The 16779-nt window shown below is 53.1% G+C and overlaps 5 protein-coding genes across 5 annotated transcripts; 3 read left to right on the forward strand and 2 right to left on the reverse strand.

Annotated features, from left to right (window-relative positions):
* The first annotated feature begins 372 nt into the window (after nt 1-372).
* Nucleotides 373-4409, forward strand: P168DRAFT_274934 (uncharacterized protein). The gene is made up of 2 exons (XM_024835455.1): nt 373-971; nt 1049-4409. The coding sequence occupies exons 1-2, from the start codon at nt 663-665 to the stop codon at nt 4190-4192; spliced, it is 3453 nt and encodes a 1150-aa protein (XP_024689845.1). The 5' UTR covers nt 373-662; the 3' UTR covers nt 4193-4409.
* A 1564-nt stretch (nt 4410-5973) lies between these two features.
* P168DRAFT_299535 (uncharacterized protein) lies at nt 5974-7413 on the forward strand (the record flags this gene model as incomplete). Its single annotated transcript, XM_024838351.1, has 3 exons — nt 5974-6369; nt 6425-6791; nt 6827-7413. The coding sequence occupies 3 exons, from the start codon at nt 5974-5976 to the stop codon at nt 7411-7413; spliced, it is 1350 nt and encodes a 449-aa protein (XP_024689846.1).
* Nucleotides 7414-7943: 530 nt separating this feature from the next.
* On the reverse strand, nt 7944-9284 carry P168DRAFT_242816 (zinc-dependent alcohol dehydrogenase; the record flags this gene model as incomplete). Its single annotated transcript, XM_024833826.1, has 4 exons — nt 7944-8713; nt 8787-8943; nt 9005-9053; nt 9160-9284. The coding sequence occupies 4 exons, from the start codon at nt 9282-9284 to the stop codon at nt 7944-7946; spliced, it is 1101 nt and encodes a 366-aa protein (XP_024689847.1).
* A 1130-nt stretch (nt 9285-10414) lies between these two features.
* P168DRAFT_299537 (putative C6 transcription factor) lies at nt 10415-13073 on the forward strand (the record flags this gene model as incomplete). Its single annotated transcript, XM_024838352.1, has 5 exons — nt 10415-10584; nt 10650-10684; nt 10769-10885; nt 10938-12231; nt 12287-13073. The coding sequence occupies 5 exons, from the start codon at nt 10415-10417 to the stop codon at nt 13071-13073; spliced, it is 2403 nt and encodes an 800-aa protein (XP_024689848.1).
* A 911-nt stretch (nt 13074-13984) lies between these two features.
* On the reverse strand, nt 13985-16254 carry P168DRAFT_321670 (putative Ste20-like serine/threonine protein kinase; the record flags this gene model as incomplete). Its single annotated transcript, XM_024840496.1, has 4 exons — nt 13985-15666; nt 15725-16041; nt 16108-16138; nt 16203-16254. 4 exons carry the CDS (start codon nt 16252-16254, stop codon nt 13985-13987), a joined length of 2082 nt encoding a protein of 693 aa, XP_024689849.1.
* Between the last annotated feature and the right edge of the window lie 525 nt (nt 16255-16779).

The raw sequence follows: 16779 nt of genomic DNA on the forward strand, positions 1-16779 counted from the left end.
ATTGAAAGAAGTGCCATTGCCATGTCTGTAGTGGTTGTGTTCCTTTGTTCTGAGCGGTCGATTTGGGGTCAAAGAAGTGGCGAAGCATGTCATCTTTTCCGACTGTGAAGCAAACCATCCACTATACTACCCTATACGGGCCTATAAAAGCAATGAGATGGGAATCCCACTAGTCGTGTCTGGGGTCAATGGTGGTTCCTGGGTAGTTTGCGCACTAGAGTCCTTTTAGTACGTACTAAATATAGTCAACCAATTCCGATCCACTGCTTTGGAGGAAAGGAGAACAACAATGATCAACAGAACAATCGAAATAGAATCAAGTAGTCAAGATAAACAAAATCAAGACGGGGGAAAAGTGACGACAGAAGTTGAAACGGGGAGAGATTCAAGTAGAAGAAGAAGAAGAAGAAGAAGAAGAAGAAGAAGAAGAAAAAGAGGGCAGGAAGAAAGATCATCACGGGATCAAGTCGATCAACAACTCCAGGTCATCCGATCTTCTCTCTCTCTCTCTCTTTCTCTCACTTGACTCTTTCCTCTCGTTTATTTCTCTCCCCATCTCCTCTCTTTCTAGATTTATCCCTCCATCATGATCAACGAGCATCTCATAATCGCCTAATACCCCTCTTCTTGGAATTCGTATCCTTACTAGAAGTGCGCCAGTCATGGCTGGATCGAATCCTTATTCGAATCCCTCAGGCTCACAGGCTTTTGGCCCTCCCCAACCAGAATGGCGTCTGTCACCACATCCACAGCAGCCAGCGAGGCCTCTGAGCGCCGTATCCCCTCCACCGACTTCAGTCCCGACATACAACCCGAATACGTATGGTCCCATGTCCGGTGCATCTCAAACAACCGCGACGACCGGCGCAGACCTGTCTCCGGTTCAGCGGCCTGGGACAGGTATGGACACCACGGCGTGGGGAGTGAAGTTTAATCGCCAGCCACATATCAAGACACCCCCACCACTGCCGGTGAGTGCTCGAAGAAGATAGCTGAACCAACCGAGTGTGACAACTGGAACTAGCCCCTAATTCATGCTGTCGCATAGCCCCGACCCTCAAGTACAAACCAGGACTCGTCTCCGCAGGTGAGCCCGCTGGACTCCCATAGGCCACCGTTTCCGCCGGCGCATAGCCAGCCATGGTTCGCGAACACTCCCTACGCCCCGCCTCAATCCCACTCGGGTGCCGCCTTTCTTCCTCCGCTCCCGCCCCCGCCCCCACCTCCGCCGCCGCCTTTTCAGTACAATGACCTGGCCGAACGACCACCCCCTCAACCCCCGTGGACTTACCAAACACAAGTTACCTCCGAATCTCCTCACTCCACGATCGCTCCACCAGTGCCCCCCAAGACTAGCCACAGCGCTCTTCCCGCCAATCCCCTTACCGGATTTGTCGGGCCTTCGGACTGGGAACATTTTTCTGCCGACCACGGATACATTGAAGATGCAGAAGCAATGCAGCCGAGAAAGGGCACGACCCTTTCGCGGCAGCCGACCGCAACACTGTCCCCGAAAAGTTGCACCGCGGTGCCCAACGCGCCGCCGGCCCACCCGTCCGAGGCCGCTGCGTCACCGTCAAATGTGTCCCCGACGATCCGGGTTGCGCATGCCCATGAGGATACTGGGATGCAGTCCAAGTACTCGCCGGTGAGCCCGGGAGCCGGATACGCACCTCGAGATCCCACCAGGCCCGTCCGAGTAGACAGCGCGAAGTCCGAGTACAGTAGCATTGCCGGCGCTGAGACCGCAGAGCACATTGATGGGCTGATCGAAGCCTGGAATCAGCCGGTGCTACCAGAAACGGAAAGCATGGCCCAAGCGCCATCCCCATTGCAGCAGAAAGCCAGTCCGATAGAAACGCCCAAGTCCGGGCAGGATTTTACGAGCCATCAGAAGAACATGCAACTACGCATAGATACGGGGGGTCCAAGTCCCACCCCTGGTGGCGCAAATGCGCACACAGGGGTGCCGGTGACCCCTGCGAAACCCGTCGATCCTTGCGAGAACTTGGAGCCTTGGTCGAAATCCTCTCTGGAGCGATTTGTGGCAATGCTCCATAAGGAACAGGTCGCCGATTCCGATGCGGAGCGTTTTAAGATCTTTACTGCATTTATGGCCAAGGAAACGAAGCTCCGAGAGATTCTATATAATGTCGAACAGGGTCCAAAAACTGAAGAGGACACCGCTAGGCAACAAGCGACACCTTCGGGGCCGCCGGCGGAACGATCAGATGCCGTCACCCCTTTTATTGACTCTGGCTTGATACCGGTGGAGCTAGAGGAAGACAGCTTTCAGACACCTTCGTATCCTGCGGAGGCAGAAGATCCCGAAGATGGAAGTTATAGTCCCGGCGGGCGCCCCATACTACCACGACTGCATACGCCTGCCAATGTGGATCTGCATAGGTCTGCCTCGCAACCAACCACTCGCAAATACGGCCCCGACAAGAACACACATGCCCCATCTATGCGGTCGACGTCAGTTCCCCCGTCCAGCGATAATAGCCAACAGAAACAGGAGTTGACACCTCTGGCGACCAACCCCCCACAAGCAATATATACTCCATTCCGCTACACTGAAGGTCCTCAGAGGGGCTCTGACAAACTGAAGTTCGACCGGCCTGCACACCAAGCCTACTCGGCTTTGCGCCAGGCGTCTGCAGAAAGCGGACGACTCATGGCGAACGCGCCGATCCCCCGTCCCGCGACGGCAGCCCAGGGCCTGGATAACCAGGACGAGACCTTCATTGGTCTCATCCGAGAGAAAAGTGTCGCCTATCGGACGAGCGAAGGCCAAGGAGCATCTTCTCCCTCGCTGTTACCAGCTTCCCTGCGACAAGGAAAAATGCCTGGTCCTTTGGATGAATTGCGCTCGATGGTCTCCAAGCCTCTCTCCAAACAGTCGGAGAGCTCATGGCATGTCACCACGAGGAAAGAGCTCGAAAGAGTTCCGGACAATTTCAACTATATGGCTGAGACTTTAAAGTCGACCGAAGAGTCTCGCAGGTCTCGCCGGGAAGAACTAGACAAAGAGCGAATGCGCCGTCAAGAGGAGTCAGAGGCGCATATCGATGCGCTGTTTAACGACAAGGAAATCGGGTATGCCGATATCAATCTTCTGGAGGAAGAATTCCGTCAGACAGAAGCACGGGCTCAGTTGGAGGAAGAGCGGGGCGAACTAGCGGATTTTATTGCGACTGTTTTTGATCCCTTGGATGGTCGATTGAACGAGGAGATATCGTCTCTTCGAACCCAGTATGATTCAGCACTAGCGCAGCTGGACAACGAAAGCAGCAAAATCAAGGAGTCAAGCAAAGATAGGTCCAGTCTGTCACATACGATGAAGACTGTCAATGCGATCTATCAGAAGCTGGAGATCCGTTACCAGAAACGCTTGGGGATTGCCCTGGATCGCGAGCGTCGCCGGAAGAAGGCCGAACGACGACCGCTCGTTTTCATGGGCGACACACTTGCTTTGAAACAGCTCGATAGCGAATTCGATCAGATGGAGCGACGGAACATTCTGGAAGCGGCCAAGGATCGCGATGATCGTGCGAACAGGCTCATGGACTCTTTCGATGACGCGATCATGCACGGACTAGGGGAGAACCAAAGTCTTATTGATGAGATCTCCGCCAAGGTGACGGATCTGGATGCATCGGCTCTGCAGGCCTCTGGTTTGACCGATGCCGAGATAGAGCAGACATTAAAGTCGGTATTCACTTTGGTTGAATCGCTCCGGCAGGACTCGGAGTCGATACTCCACGATTTCGGCATCGCGGATTCGGGGCTCAACAACGCAGATTACTGTGTCTCTGTCGCAGAGGCACGGTACTCGAATGCCGACCCAAGTGTCTCCCGCAGACTGGACCAGGAGAAGAAGAAAGAAGACGCTAAGATTCAGCGCGATCTTGCCTCCAAGCTGGACAGTATTCGTGCTGGGCCGGCGGAAATCACGTCCAACATCAACAAACTCCTTACGGCCATTGGGAAAGGCCCTGTGGTCGAACAAGAGATCCCATCTGAAGCCGTCCAAACCGACCACCCAATCGACAGTCTGCTCCCTGGGCCTCGAGCACCTACCGTCGGCCCTGGCGCCAACAAACCGACCGGAGATCCGGACCATTGGCAGAGAATTCGAAAAGCACTAGACGACGCAAAGAAGAGAAATGCGGCCAGAGCCAAGACTTAACTCGGTGCAGGTTTCATTTCATCCACAACGGTGACGATGAATTCACGAGGTTACGAATTTCTTTTTATACCCCTTTATACGATTCTTTCTCGCATTCCCATGCGTTACAACATATAATTGAAGGGTAGGATCCTACATGTAGATTCCATTGGTTTCAAGATAATCCTTCAGCCTGAATTTGTACTTACCACCCAATATTTGAATAGTAGTTGAGCCGTTTGTTTTTCTTCATTGTATTGGTCTTAGCTTAGTAGGTAGTACTTCTGACAAATAGTAGTAATGTCTTGATCTTCAATGCAAAGACCCTCTTTTCATCTTGGGCGACCTTTATATTTTCGCGTGGATTATTCAATTAGGCAGCAGAGTAGGTAGGCTACTAGGCCGTGAATTGCCAGCTCAATACTGCGATCACTTGGTGAGTCCTCCACAAGGCTTGGATAGCACACACTCATTCCACCACGAGCGACTGGTAATGAATCTAACATAGAGTCCTGTCCTTCTAAGTCCCGTGGCTGATAATCACACGCTCATAGAATCCTGCCGAAAAGTATCTGCGCCGCGCGCCCCTCAACGAGGCTTGACAACCGCAGGTGGCGCATTCGCTGAAAGCCTTATTGTGCCGCTTTGGTCTTTACGCAACGGATTACCTGGGTATGCAGAGAATACACAAACTATGAAGACGGATTATACTCCCTATCTGCAATATACCAGCCTCATCCATCTATTGCCCCGTCTATGGGGTACTACCGTCTGTATGCCGCGTTAAATGACGGGTGCAAGAACGCTCAGGTGGCTCGCTCTACAGCCAAAGTGTATATTACCATAACAGTCACATAGACCCCGTTCATGTGGGTAGGCATGATAAAACCAAGTATGTGGCTCTGGGCTTTTTGTAAGGCACGGTCTAGATATTATCCAACACTCATGGCCTTTAACATTGCCCTTTCAGGCCTCATACATTGCTACCGCAACTCCCATACGAGTGCGGCGCATGGAACATAACTATCACTTGCGGGGAGGAAAGTCCGAAGACAAAGGAAGAGGATCTACCCTGCGCCTGCGCCACACTGGACGTTGACAAAGGAAGTATATCCTCTTGTCGATTGGTTCCTGTGCTAGTTTTGGCGTGTTCAACCGTGTACCACGAAGAGACCTAAACCCGTGACCAACGATTCATGCGTCAGCTCTATTTGGGTTGCTTGTCCTGCACGGTTCTTGGAAGCTGGATATCTCGACGGTCCTTTGCCATAGTGACACCATCTGGCACAGATCTCGAATTACTGTATTGAAATCTCATGTCCATCGGGCATCCTTCCTCTCGTTTAAGTCTGGACTGTTCCTGTGCCGCGTGCCACGGATTTATTAACCCTGGATAGCGAGACTAGGGTTCCGGTTCCTAGGCGTAGGATACGCAATGACGAGCCATCTCCTGTGCCCTTGAAAGATTGGCAATACTGGTGTCTGCGGCAGCCCTGCGAGATTCCATGGAAGGGCCGTGACCATGCGGCAAAGGCAGACGCGGCTGAAAGTGCGGCGCATGCCATTATTATCTCGGTTTCTGGATAAGTGTGGGGTCGCATATACAGATCGAATTACGATGTGCCAGTCAGTGGTAGCTGTGGTTCAATTGCCCGCTCTCATCCATGGTTCGTGATAACTCTATAAATCCTCGGCTCGGAACAGGCAGTTGCTCTACCACATTCGACAACATTTGCTCATTTCGAGATTACGAAAGTATTGATTCAAGCAATTCAAATCCCATTCAAACAATCGATCCTCTCATGTCACTCCCTACCAGGCGTTTGCACCGGCTCTCGATTAGCAGCGACATGCCCGATCGACGTTTCCCGGGGGAGGGACCTGCCCGTCCTGACAGTGGGCAAATCGAAAGCAGCTCAGAGGAGAGCGAATCAGAAGAAGAAGCGTCTCCTGAAAGGTCTACGATACAGGGGAGCTCCGGAATTAACTACAGCCTCGACAGGCTGGACAACGACGCCGAAGCGAGAGCTCTTGTCGGGCTAGCGAGCGAGTTCGATATAACCACTTGCAGTAGATGGCCGACGGGGTATCATTTTCAGCTCTCGGAGCATCGACAGGTGCATGTTGGTCCGGATGGCTATACTTGTACTTGCTTGACCTTTGTGAGCCGTCCTAATGTGGCGTGTCAGCACATTTTCGTGAGTTCACCGCGCTTGAAGCACATTCCTCCATGCCATACTAAGACCAAACCAGTGGCTTCTCGACAGACTTCACAGCAACTTCACCCCCCAAGACACCCCTAACACCATCCCACTATCAACCGACGGCCACCCCCCAGGCCACCCCCGCATCGAACGCCTCCTCCACGGAAAACTAGAGCAGATCGCAGACCAGCACAACTGGCCCTACATCCGCTCCGAATCCGAAGGCGGCATGACCCGGCCTCAAAAGGTAAAAGACATCATAACAGCCTTCAGCGCAACCATCCTTCCAGAAGACTTCCGCCCCGACCTCACAGACGACCCCGCCCACCGCCGCACCCCAGAGCAGTGCGTCGTCCAGGGCGACTTCGAAGCCACGATGTTCAGACTAGCTACCCACGACGACGCGGTCTACTCCCGTCTGTGCAAGGCAATGCCCCCGGCGCCTGCGCAGCTATCTACTTTGATAAAATCCAGGGCCAATCTCGCAAACTACTCGCTGATTTCGACCGCTACGCCCTGACGGGCCACCTCCCCGCTGATGACAACAACAACACCAACCCCATAGACGTCCGCACCGTCCTCCACAAAATCCAACTCAACGTCTACCGTATCCAAAGCAATATCATCGCGCGCGCCCCGCACGGCACAGAAAGCGCATCCAAGGCCCTCATCACGCTCCTCGAAGACATCTGCAGTCGCAACAAAGACGCCCTAGACGGCAACAGATGGGGCCGGACGACCTTCCACGGCGAAGACGAGGACAGCCGCAATCTGTACCATCAGCTTATCGGCACTGCCGAGGAGACAGGGCGCTGCTTTGTGCTCGACGCCCTGGAGCATCTGCCTGCGTCGGCGCTCCACCAGTTCCGGGATCGGTTGATGGCTGTTCAGCGTAAGGCGGAGGTGAACCGTGCGCCGAAGGCGTATATATTGAAGCTTGGGGGGCTGGTTCGGAGGGCTGAGGCTGTGGGGGCTGTGCTGGGTCAGAAACGGTTGTCTACGGCTGCGCCTAGGGGGCAGAGTAAACGGACGCGGTAGGGGTGGGTTGGTTGATGGGCTGGGTTGAGTCTGGTTGGGCTGTGGAATTTGTGTGGTTTACTATCATAATACCCAGTGTTCTTGTGATTTTTGTTAGAGATTGTTATTGAATGGTTGCTCATATCGCGCTTTGGGGGGCGTTCTATTATGGGCTGAAATATCTGAACTCTCAAGACTGAGAAATGGACCCTACCTACTATAGTAGTAAAGCCACTAGACATGTGTTCTATGCTTCTGCGAGAAGCCCGTGGATTTGCATGCAGGTGTGCTAGGTCGTAGGCTCTATAGGTTGTGTCCATAAAGGGTGCTACGTTGCAGTTTTTTTTCAGACTTTCAATAAAATTGACTCGCAGACCAATCCTACGTGGTAAATACACATTATCCTTCCTCATAACGTCCAATTTTCAACCTTCCATCAACTTGAGCATGGCATCATCATCCGTGAACCCAAGTTCGAATCAAATATCAAAGCCAAAACACAAACCATCGCCAAACAAATATTCCCGGTTTTCAAGAAATCAACAAACTACTCACGACAGATCGAGAACAACCCGTCCCTGCACCTTACCCGCCTCCATGTCCTGGAACACCTGGGTCAGGTTCTCCATTTTCTCCGTTCGGAAGTGGGACTTGATCACGCCGCGCGCGGCAAACTGCATCGTCTCGATCGCTTCGGTTCGGTTGCCCACCGCTGATCCGGTGATGGTGCAGTGCTTGGCGATAATAGCAGCCGGGAATGCTGTGGCGATAGCCTGGGGATCATTCTCAGGCAGGCCCACGCAGACCATGGTGCCGTTGAACCGCAGGAACAACAGTGACTGGGCGTAGGCGGCGTTTGATGCCGTGCAGACGACCGCAGCATGCGCGCCCAGGCCGTCGGTCAGTGACTTGACATGTGCGGAGATAGCCTCGCCCTTGTCGTCTGCGGGAAATTTGGTGACGTCGACGAAGTGCTCGGCGCCTGACGCCTTGACGAGCTCTTCTTTGCTGCCGTGGTCGACGCCGATCACGCGCAGGCCCATTCCCTTGGCTGCAAGCTGCACGCCCAAGTGGCCCAGTCCACCACCGGCTCCGGAGATCACAACCCACTGGCCGGGACGGGCGTTGCTGCGCTTGAGGGCGGCGTAGACGGTAACACCGGCGCAGAGCATGGGAGCAGCCTCATCTGAGGGCAGCCCCTCCGGGATCGGGGTCACATAATTGGCGGGGCCCAGGGCGTACTGCTGGAAGGTGCCTGGGAAATAATAACCCGAGATTTGTTGATTGAAGCACAGTCCATCGGCGCTGGCATGGCAAGGCTCTGTGTTCCGTCAGTACTACGCTCCAATTCCGACATTCGGTGAAATTGATTTAGTGGGAAGCATGAGACATACGGCAGTTTCCACAGGCATTAGCGACCCACTTGATTCCGACACGGTCACCGAGCTTCAGGCCAGAGGACTCCGCCCCGGGGCCCAGCTTCACGACCTTGCCGACGCCTTCGTGGCCACCAACCTGGCCGGGTTGGGTCGGATAAGGAAAGAACTTCCACTGCAGTGGGTCAGTTTTCAGGACCGATCTATTTTAGCGGGGGGGCTGCGGAAGATCTTACAGAATTGGTCATGACGCCAAGGTCGGAATGGCAGACACCAGAGTGAGTCCTTCAGCGGATATGTTAGAGAATCGAGATTTAAAGATGATTTGGATATTATGCTCCCAAAGCTTGACTTGTGATGGGTACGATGCAATCAACGGGTGTTCACGTACAGGTTGATCAAGACCTGGCCCGCACCAGGCTCAGGAACATCCGCCTCGACGACCTTGGTTGACACGGTACCAGGCTGGTCATAGATGACCGCTTTCTGCTTGGTAGGTATCTCAGGAGCAGCCATGTTTGTAATATTCTCAGTAAGGAGTAATGTAGTTATGATGGTGGGAGTTTGTCGACAGGGTGATGATGTATCGTGATACTGAACAAGACAGAGGGTAGTTGCAAGGACAAGAGCAGCAGGGAGACCACGGACATGAGCCCCTCTTTATATAGTGGAAAGAGATCAGGGGGAGTGAATGAGCCCATCAAAGGGAATCAGTGCCAAGTAGGTGGCATCGCTGATGATCAACCTAGTTTAGACCGAGGAGAGGAGAAAGTGGGGAAGCTGGACTCCCTGCACTCTGGATCCATTCACTGGTCTAGTCATCAAGTATTTGTATCATGGATAAGAATCTTGCCAGTGAATAAGACAGTTTTATGCACCTGTGCTTGATTTCTTCGTTTCACTCTTCTCTTTCTGTGGCGTGGTGGAGATTAGTACATTCTGCTATCTCTTAGTGGATAGATGATCAGTGGAGTCATCAGATGTTGCAAATCCAAGCCAGTACAAATGAGGGGTAGAGAGACTGTCTCACTGGAACCTGAAAAGCCTCGGTAATACTGTGGCTGTTTGATAACCATCCTTCTCTGCTGATGTCAGGTTAGAGTCGCAGAGGTGGAAAAAGTATGGATGTATAGAATGATATATATATAACAGCGGGCAGTCTCGTGACATGGACACCTTGGTCTTTGGAGGATTATGATACTCCCAGATAAATATAGAGCCAACAGAATAAGAATATTTAAATAACAAGCATAATAAAACAATATATTCATATAATAGTATCTACTGTAGCAGCATGATTACCTCCAAAAAAGAATGTGGAGATTATGCGGGGTTGATGGGTGATGGCAGCCTCAGGCACCCGGCGCATCTCATTGATCGACTTCCCTCTCCTTCTCTTCTCTTTCTTCATCCACTCGACTCTTCCTACACGTCTCTTGGTCAGTCGCACGACAGGGACTCGGCTGATCCCTTCAGCTTATTCGAGCAATCCAACACTGGGGAATTGGACTATCCGCAGCCTGACATCGACCTCGGGACGACAATCAGTATGTTTGATCGATGACCGAGCAACGTGTGCATCTCTAGTTGAGCGCTTGAACACACCAACCCCCGTTCGCTACGGCACTATATCAAACCCAGCAGCTATGGCATCAATGGCTTCTACTCAGGAGGCTTCGCTCTGTCTCTCAACCCATCAGGACAGAGACAGCGCAGACGAGTCCTGGTCCGCGGTGGATAGTGATAACGATCGTCCTGGTCGGAACGGCTCTAGCGAATTCCATAGCCTGAAGCGAAAGCGTCCCCTCACCGTCTCGTGCGTATGGCCATGTAGTAGCCTTCCCGCGTGCTTTTCATGACCCATTCAGCTGACAAACCCAGGTGTGAACTGTGTAAACAGAGGAAAGTCAAATGCGGTATGTAGTACCTTCTAATCTTGTTGGAATTTCCCATATGTAGCTACATTGTCCCGAATTGGTTGACTGATCCGCTCCCACAAGATCGTGGCCGCCCCGGCTGTGGATGGTGCTCCCGTAATGGTCAGCTATGCGAGTATAAAGAACGGAAAAAACCCGGCCTTCGAGCAGGTTACGGCAAGGAATTAGAGCAAAGACTCGGTTAGTCGACCTTCGTCCCATATGTGTTTGATATTTGCTGAATCTTGGCTAGACCGGCTGGAGGAAGTCATCCGGATACAAGGGCGACTGATCGAAACACATATCATTCACAATCAGCCTCACTTGAACCATGACCGATCAGCAACTCATGGACCCAGCCCACACAGTGCCTTGGAAGCATCATCCCTCACCAGCCCTTCGGACATTTCCGACAAGAATCCGTTATATCACCGCTTGTCCGGAAACTTTGCTCCGCCGCTCCCGCCGCAGCCTTTATCACATGTCTCAAATGCAGTCCCGCCGAGTGATTTCTCCGGAAACGAATCGTCCTTGAAAGTCCCAGTCAGCTTGTTCTCCAACCAGGAGCAGTCATTTGCAGATCCTGAGCTTGACCTCCCCCCGTACGATCTGTTGTATGCTTTGGTAGATCTCTACTTTGAACACATCAACACATGGTGCCCGATTCTGCACCGCCGAACTACCTTGCATACCTTCTTCGGCCCGTCTCCTATCGATGAAGCGGATCGCATGGTTCTCTATGCGATAGTCGCCACCACCCTCCGTTTTTCGAGCGATGCTCGACTGAGCGAACGGAATCGTAAACGTTACCACGACTCCTCCAAACAGAAGGTGCTTCTCTATGGCCTGGAGAACTCTTCGGTCAAAGCCCTCCAGGCGCTAGTGATATTAGCCTTAGACCTGGTAGGTTCTTCGAACGGGCCTCCGGGATGGAAGTTGTTGGCTCTCATCACGCGCTCCGTGGTCCAATTGGGGCTGGCCGTGGAAGCCAAATCCGCCCTCATCGCCCCCGTTTATCCCTCCATCTACACTCTGAGAGCAGTCACCTTGCCTGAGCCAGAGACCTGGATCGAGGACGAAAGCAGACGCAGGCTGTTCTGGATGGTGTACCTCCTGGACCGCTACTCCACCATCGCTACCGCGTTTGATTTCGCATTGGACGACAAGGATATCGATCGCAAGCTGCCGTGCAAAGACGAGTACTTCGCCAGAAATCAGCTGGTGGAGACCCGACGGTTCCACCACTCCGGTGATCGAGCGGATTATTCCAGTCGTGCCGAATATGTCGGTTCTTTTGGGCTTTACGTCGAGATCCTTGGCATCCTCTCGCGCATTCATCTCTTCCTGAAACGCCCAGTGGATATTGGGTCTCTTTCCGGCGTGGAGGAGTGGCAGACAACGTACCGCAAATTGGACAGTGAATTGACGTCCTGGGAGTTCGGTCTCCCCCCAGAATACGTGTTTGAAGATTCGCCGCGGTCCAGCGGATCCAAGCACAACAAAGACATCCACTTGGGCTGGGTCCAACTTCATTCTACATATCAAACGTAAGCCAGAGTGTCTTCAATATGTCCGCCAATTTGCATGCTAACCCCAGCCTAGAGCTGTGATCCGCCTCCATTCCTCAGCTGCGTACCCGACCACGCGATCACCCATTTTCACCCCATCTTACAGCGCCAGTCAAAGGTGTCTCCTGGCAGTCGACAACATCCTTTCGGTGACACGCTTCGTGGTAGACAACAACATGCTCGACAAGCTCGGCCCACCCTTCGCCTTCACCCTCTGGGTATCAGCTCGCCTCCTCCTCGTCCACGGATCCACCATCGCCCACACCGTGAACCCCAACATCACCTTCTTCGTCGACACACTCGCCCACATGGGAAAACACTGGAAAGTAGCCGAACGCTACAGTTCAATCCTGCAGCGCGTCCTCGACGAATACGGTGAATACCAACAATCCAGCGCAGACGACACCGAGCGCACAACCCCCTCAACAGTCAAAATCCTCGCCGACATGCGCCGCTGCGCCTTCGACCTGGACTTCCTCATCTCCCGCCAACCGCGTTCCTCCTCCTCCCCAGCCGGCCCCGAACCCGCCTCAACACCCGCTATCCCATCTCGCAGCCTGGCGACACACGAACTGGAGTACCTCGATGTCTTCGGCTTCTTCAACGTCCCGCGTGTCCCTGCACCACGCGCCCCTGACATGTCTGCCAGTATCGATATCAATGAACCCGCCAGCGACCCCATGTCAATCCATGGTTTGACGGCGGCGGCTGGCACCGTTCAATCACTCGCTGATAGCGCCCATGCCAATACGAATGAATTTAATATCACTAACTACCTTGTTCCGACGCCCGAGACGGACTGGCTTTTTCGTCCGGGGTGATCTTACCGAGTCAGAGCCCGAAATATATACAATGCGCAGGGCCTCAACCTTGAGAGACAGCTCCAGCATCACAATACAAACCCGGAAAATGGAGTCTCACCTCCAGCCTCGCTCTCCCTGGAATATAGCTCAAACGCGTGTCTTATGCCCTGGAACTGGGAACAGTTCGCATACGGTTAACTCATATATGACCATATCATGTGGACTGGCCTGGAATAACTCCGCTCTGTCGGCCGCATGGGGGGCATCCTTTTTGCACCGTCGCACAGAAGCTTTACAAGAGAAGAGAGGTTCGGACGGTAGCCTGCAAATAAGTGTTGCTTGTAGCGGATTCCTTCAGGACGGATCATGGGTAAATGATTCCGGGTTGATGTTACGTTTATAGCTGGCTCTGGCTCTGGCTCTGGCTCTGACTCTGCATCACTGATGGTAGTGCAATGGCTGCGCCCTTCTGTGAAGCACCTCCGTGTATATCAATTACCATCTACCAAAACACCCAGATAATATTGTTTGTACAACAAGAAACAAATCCTTTTTATTATCTGAATTTGCTTTCGCCGGACTCTGCTATGCACACATCTGCCGGATTCGAGATCCGAAATCAAGGGGAGGGAAGGGGATTGGGAACATGGAGGGAAAGAAAAACAGAAAAGGGAAAGAAAACAAAATCATTTCAGTCATAACAACGATTTCACAAATCATACAACTCTAAGAAGAGGATCCAGTCCCGAAATCGTGACGCACAGCACATCACAACAGAACAGAACAGAAGAGAAGAGAAACAAATGGCCGTGTCGAACCGAGATACATTCCACATATCGTAAGAATCGTGTCTAGCCAGCCACTGACAGACAGGCAGGCAGCCGGCACTCTAGCGCTTTTGGAGCCAGATGGAAGGGAGCCAGTGAGACCTAGCGTCCGACAGTAGATGGGTCATCGTCGGCTGGTTCGATCCGAACTAGCATTTCTTCGAGAAACCCTTCTAAGAACGTCCCGACATCTGAGCCCATGCCGACGGGTGCCTCGACGTCCCAACGGTCAATCCGGGCGAACAGTCCGCACAAGTCACCCACAAGGGCTTCCATCATCTCCTGGACATAAGCTCGGCGCGCGTGAAACTCTTGTTCATCAAAGGTGCCTTCGCTGGGGTTGAGCTGTGAGTTGCGCGCAACATGTTCGTAGCGACGAGCGCGACGACGGATGGCTGCCCTCAATGCCGGGACTATGACGCCGTTAAGAGCGGTTAGCTCATTTGATCGTGGCCCATTCATAATAACCTGTAAGCTGGCGTCAATGCTCCTGTGGAGCTGGCTGAAGTTGCTGGAGATCCCGGGAGGCTGCGAGCTTCGCAAGGGCTGTGGGCTGCGCAGGGGCTCTGGTTGTAGCCGTGGAGGCGATTGTGGCTGAATCGGAGGCGAAGAGTGCCGTGGGGTCGGTGGAGGCCTTGACTGTGGACTGGCAGGCATCTGGCGTTGATCCAGACGTGGCTCCATCGAAGACCGAGCGGCCGGCCCTAGAGGGTTCCGTGATGGTGAGGTTGAGGGCGATGGTGGCATGCGGTCCTGTGATGACAGAACAGGCGATGACTGGGGTAGAGGAACCTGCTGGGGACCTTGACTGCTCGCAGCTGTGTGACGCACCCCTGAGCTCAGGGAAGTGGTTGGGGATTGGTCAAGCTGAAGAAAAGATAGGTCCTGGGCCAGTGCCTGCTGAAGAACCCTGTCATAGTCACTGCCTGGGCTTTCTTTCGGCTGCTGCTGAATGGGTCTGTGCAGATGTGCAGGCGTCTGGGGTCCAGCCTCTGCGGGTGCCTTCTTCACAGGGGAAGGGGGTAGTGGGACTTTGGCGGGGGACAAGGCTCTGGGTGCTGCAGAGACTTTCTTCGGTGACTCCAACTTCGACGATGAACTGGCTTCCGGCTTGGGCGTCTCCTCGGGAGAGCTATCCTTCAAGTCCCACTCTACTGGCTCATTGCTGCGGGTGTTCATGTCTGCCTCTTTCATGGGTTTGAGGCCGGGAGCTCGTCCCGCCGGGCGGACGGTGCCAAAGTCCCACAGATCGTCGTCTTCTTCGTTGGCGACCATCTGGCTCGGCGTGTGGTCCAGGGTGCCTCTGTCTTCGTCCTCGCCATTCTTATTACCGTTCATGGCATTCCAGCGCTCTGAACGCTCAATCAGCTCGGTGAGGTAGCTAGTTTTTTTGGCCCTCTTGACAAAGGGATGCTCTAGCAACTCTCTAGCCGACGGGCGCTCTCTAGGATCGCGTCGTAGACACAGGTCGACAAAACTTTTGAAAGATTTGCTATAGTTGCCTTGCAGCGTGGGTGGTGCGTTCTTCGGGATCAAAAACAGCACCTTCATGGGATGGATATCGGAATATGGAGGCTCTCCTGTGGCAAGCTCGATAGCAGTGATGCCAAGCGACCAGATGTCGGCCTTGTAATCATACCCCGATTGCTTGATCACCTCCGGGGCCATCCAAAATGGCGTGCCCACGAAGGTGTTCTTCTTGGTCATGGTCGCCGACAATTGGCCCGAGACGCCGAAATCCGCCAGTTTGACCTGACCGTTGGAAGTGAGGAGGATATTCGCCGCTATGGCAGTTAGCTTCGAGACTACAGACCCAAAAGTGGCTGGTATGTCGGGGGGTACCTTTGACATCACGATGCAACTTCTTGTCACGATGCAAATAATCCAAACCGCGCAGCAACTCCTTGACAATGATCATGATGTACTCCTCGGGGATGGTGCCCGGGCGCATGAGATCGGAGCAACTGCCGCCGGAGCAGAATTCCATGACAATCCACAGTTTGGATCCCTTCAAGAAAGACCCATGGTATCTGGTCACATATGGAGAATTAAGCTCCGACAAGATAGCGATCTCCTGGATGATATCTTCGACTTCGTCCTCGGCATTCTCAACGTCGATTATTTTGATTGCGACCGACGCACCAGTTCGTTTATCGACTCTATGGTTGGTTAGATAAACCGTCAGCGCGAACTTCCCGCAGCTTCCACGAGAGTATCATATGTACCCTTTATAAACTTTTCCAAAGCTGCCACCACCTGTACCGGAGCAGAGCATTAATTAGCGCCGAAACCTTGACCTCTAGGTAGGGCAAGGGCCTACCGATGCAATTCTGCCTCATGTAGATCGACTCGGGATCCACGGGGCCCTCCATGTTTGCGGTGCTATAGCTTCTTGCTCAAGAGTCAGACAATAGTTTTAACAGGGCTCCGTCACAGGTCGGCGCTAATTAGGGTTGATAGTGCGGAGAATGGAGCGGGAGGAAAGGTGAATGCGATCAGTTTACAGGCTGGGAATCACGAAATTGGCAAGCAGGCCACGATGCAGAAGAGGGGAGGTGTATCAACAGAGCGATTGACTATGCGACTATTCTGTTCGTTGCTGGAGCGGGTGGAGGCAGGAGGGGAGAACGAGGTGTTGTCAGGGCTCAGCTGAGTTCGACATACCGATTGCCTGGGGTAGTCGAGATCTAGATGGACGAAACGCCTGGGATGTCAGTCAGCTCAGCCCACAGCCAAGGAATGATACATCCAGATAAGCTCCTGGATCCACACAAATAACGACGAATGGAGCTGCAAGGGGGAAGGGTTGTTGGAATGTTCAGGAAGAGCGTCACGACTTCGAATATTATTTATCTATTTTCTTCTGTCTTCTCTTTTGCTTCTCTTCTTCCTTTTCT

Source organism: Aspergillus campestris, assembly GCF_002847485.1.
Source record: "Aspergillus campestris IBT 28561 chromosome Unknown P168scaffold_12, whole genome shotgun sequence".
In the NCBI taxonomy this organism is placed as follows: Eukaryota; Fungi; Ascomycota; class Eurotiomycetes; order Eurotiales; family Aspergillaceae; genus Aspergillus; species Aspergillus campestris.

Excerpts from the sequence above, each read along its gene's own strand:
- P168DRAFT_274934 (XM_024835455.1), top strand. The coding sequence starts at position 663 with ATGGCTGGATCGAATCCTTATTCGAATCCCTCAGGCTCACAGGCTTTT. Across the intron at positions 972-1,048 it reads AGACACCCCCACCACTGCCG|CCCCGACCCTCAAGTACAAA; the intron begins GTGAGTGCTCGA and ends GCTGTCGCATAG.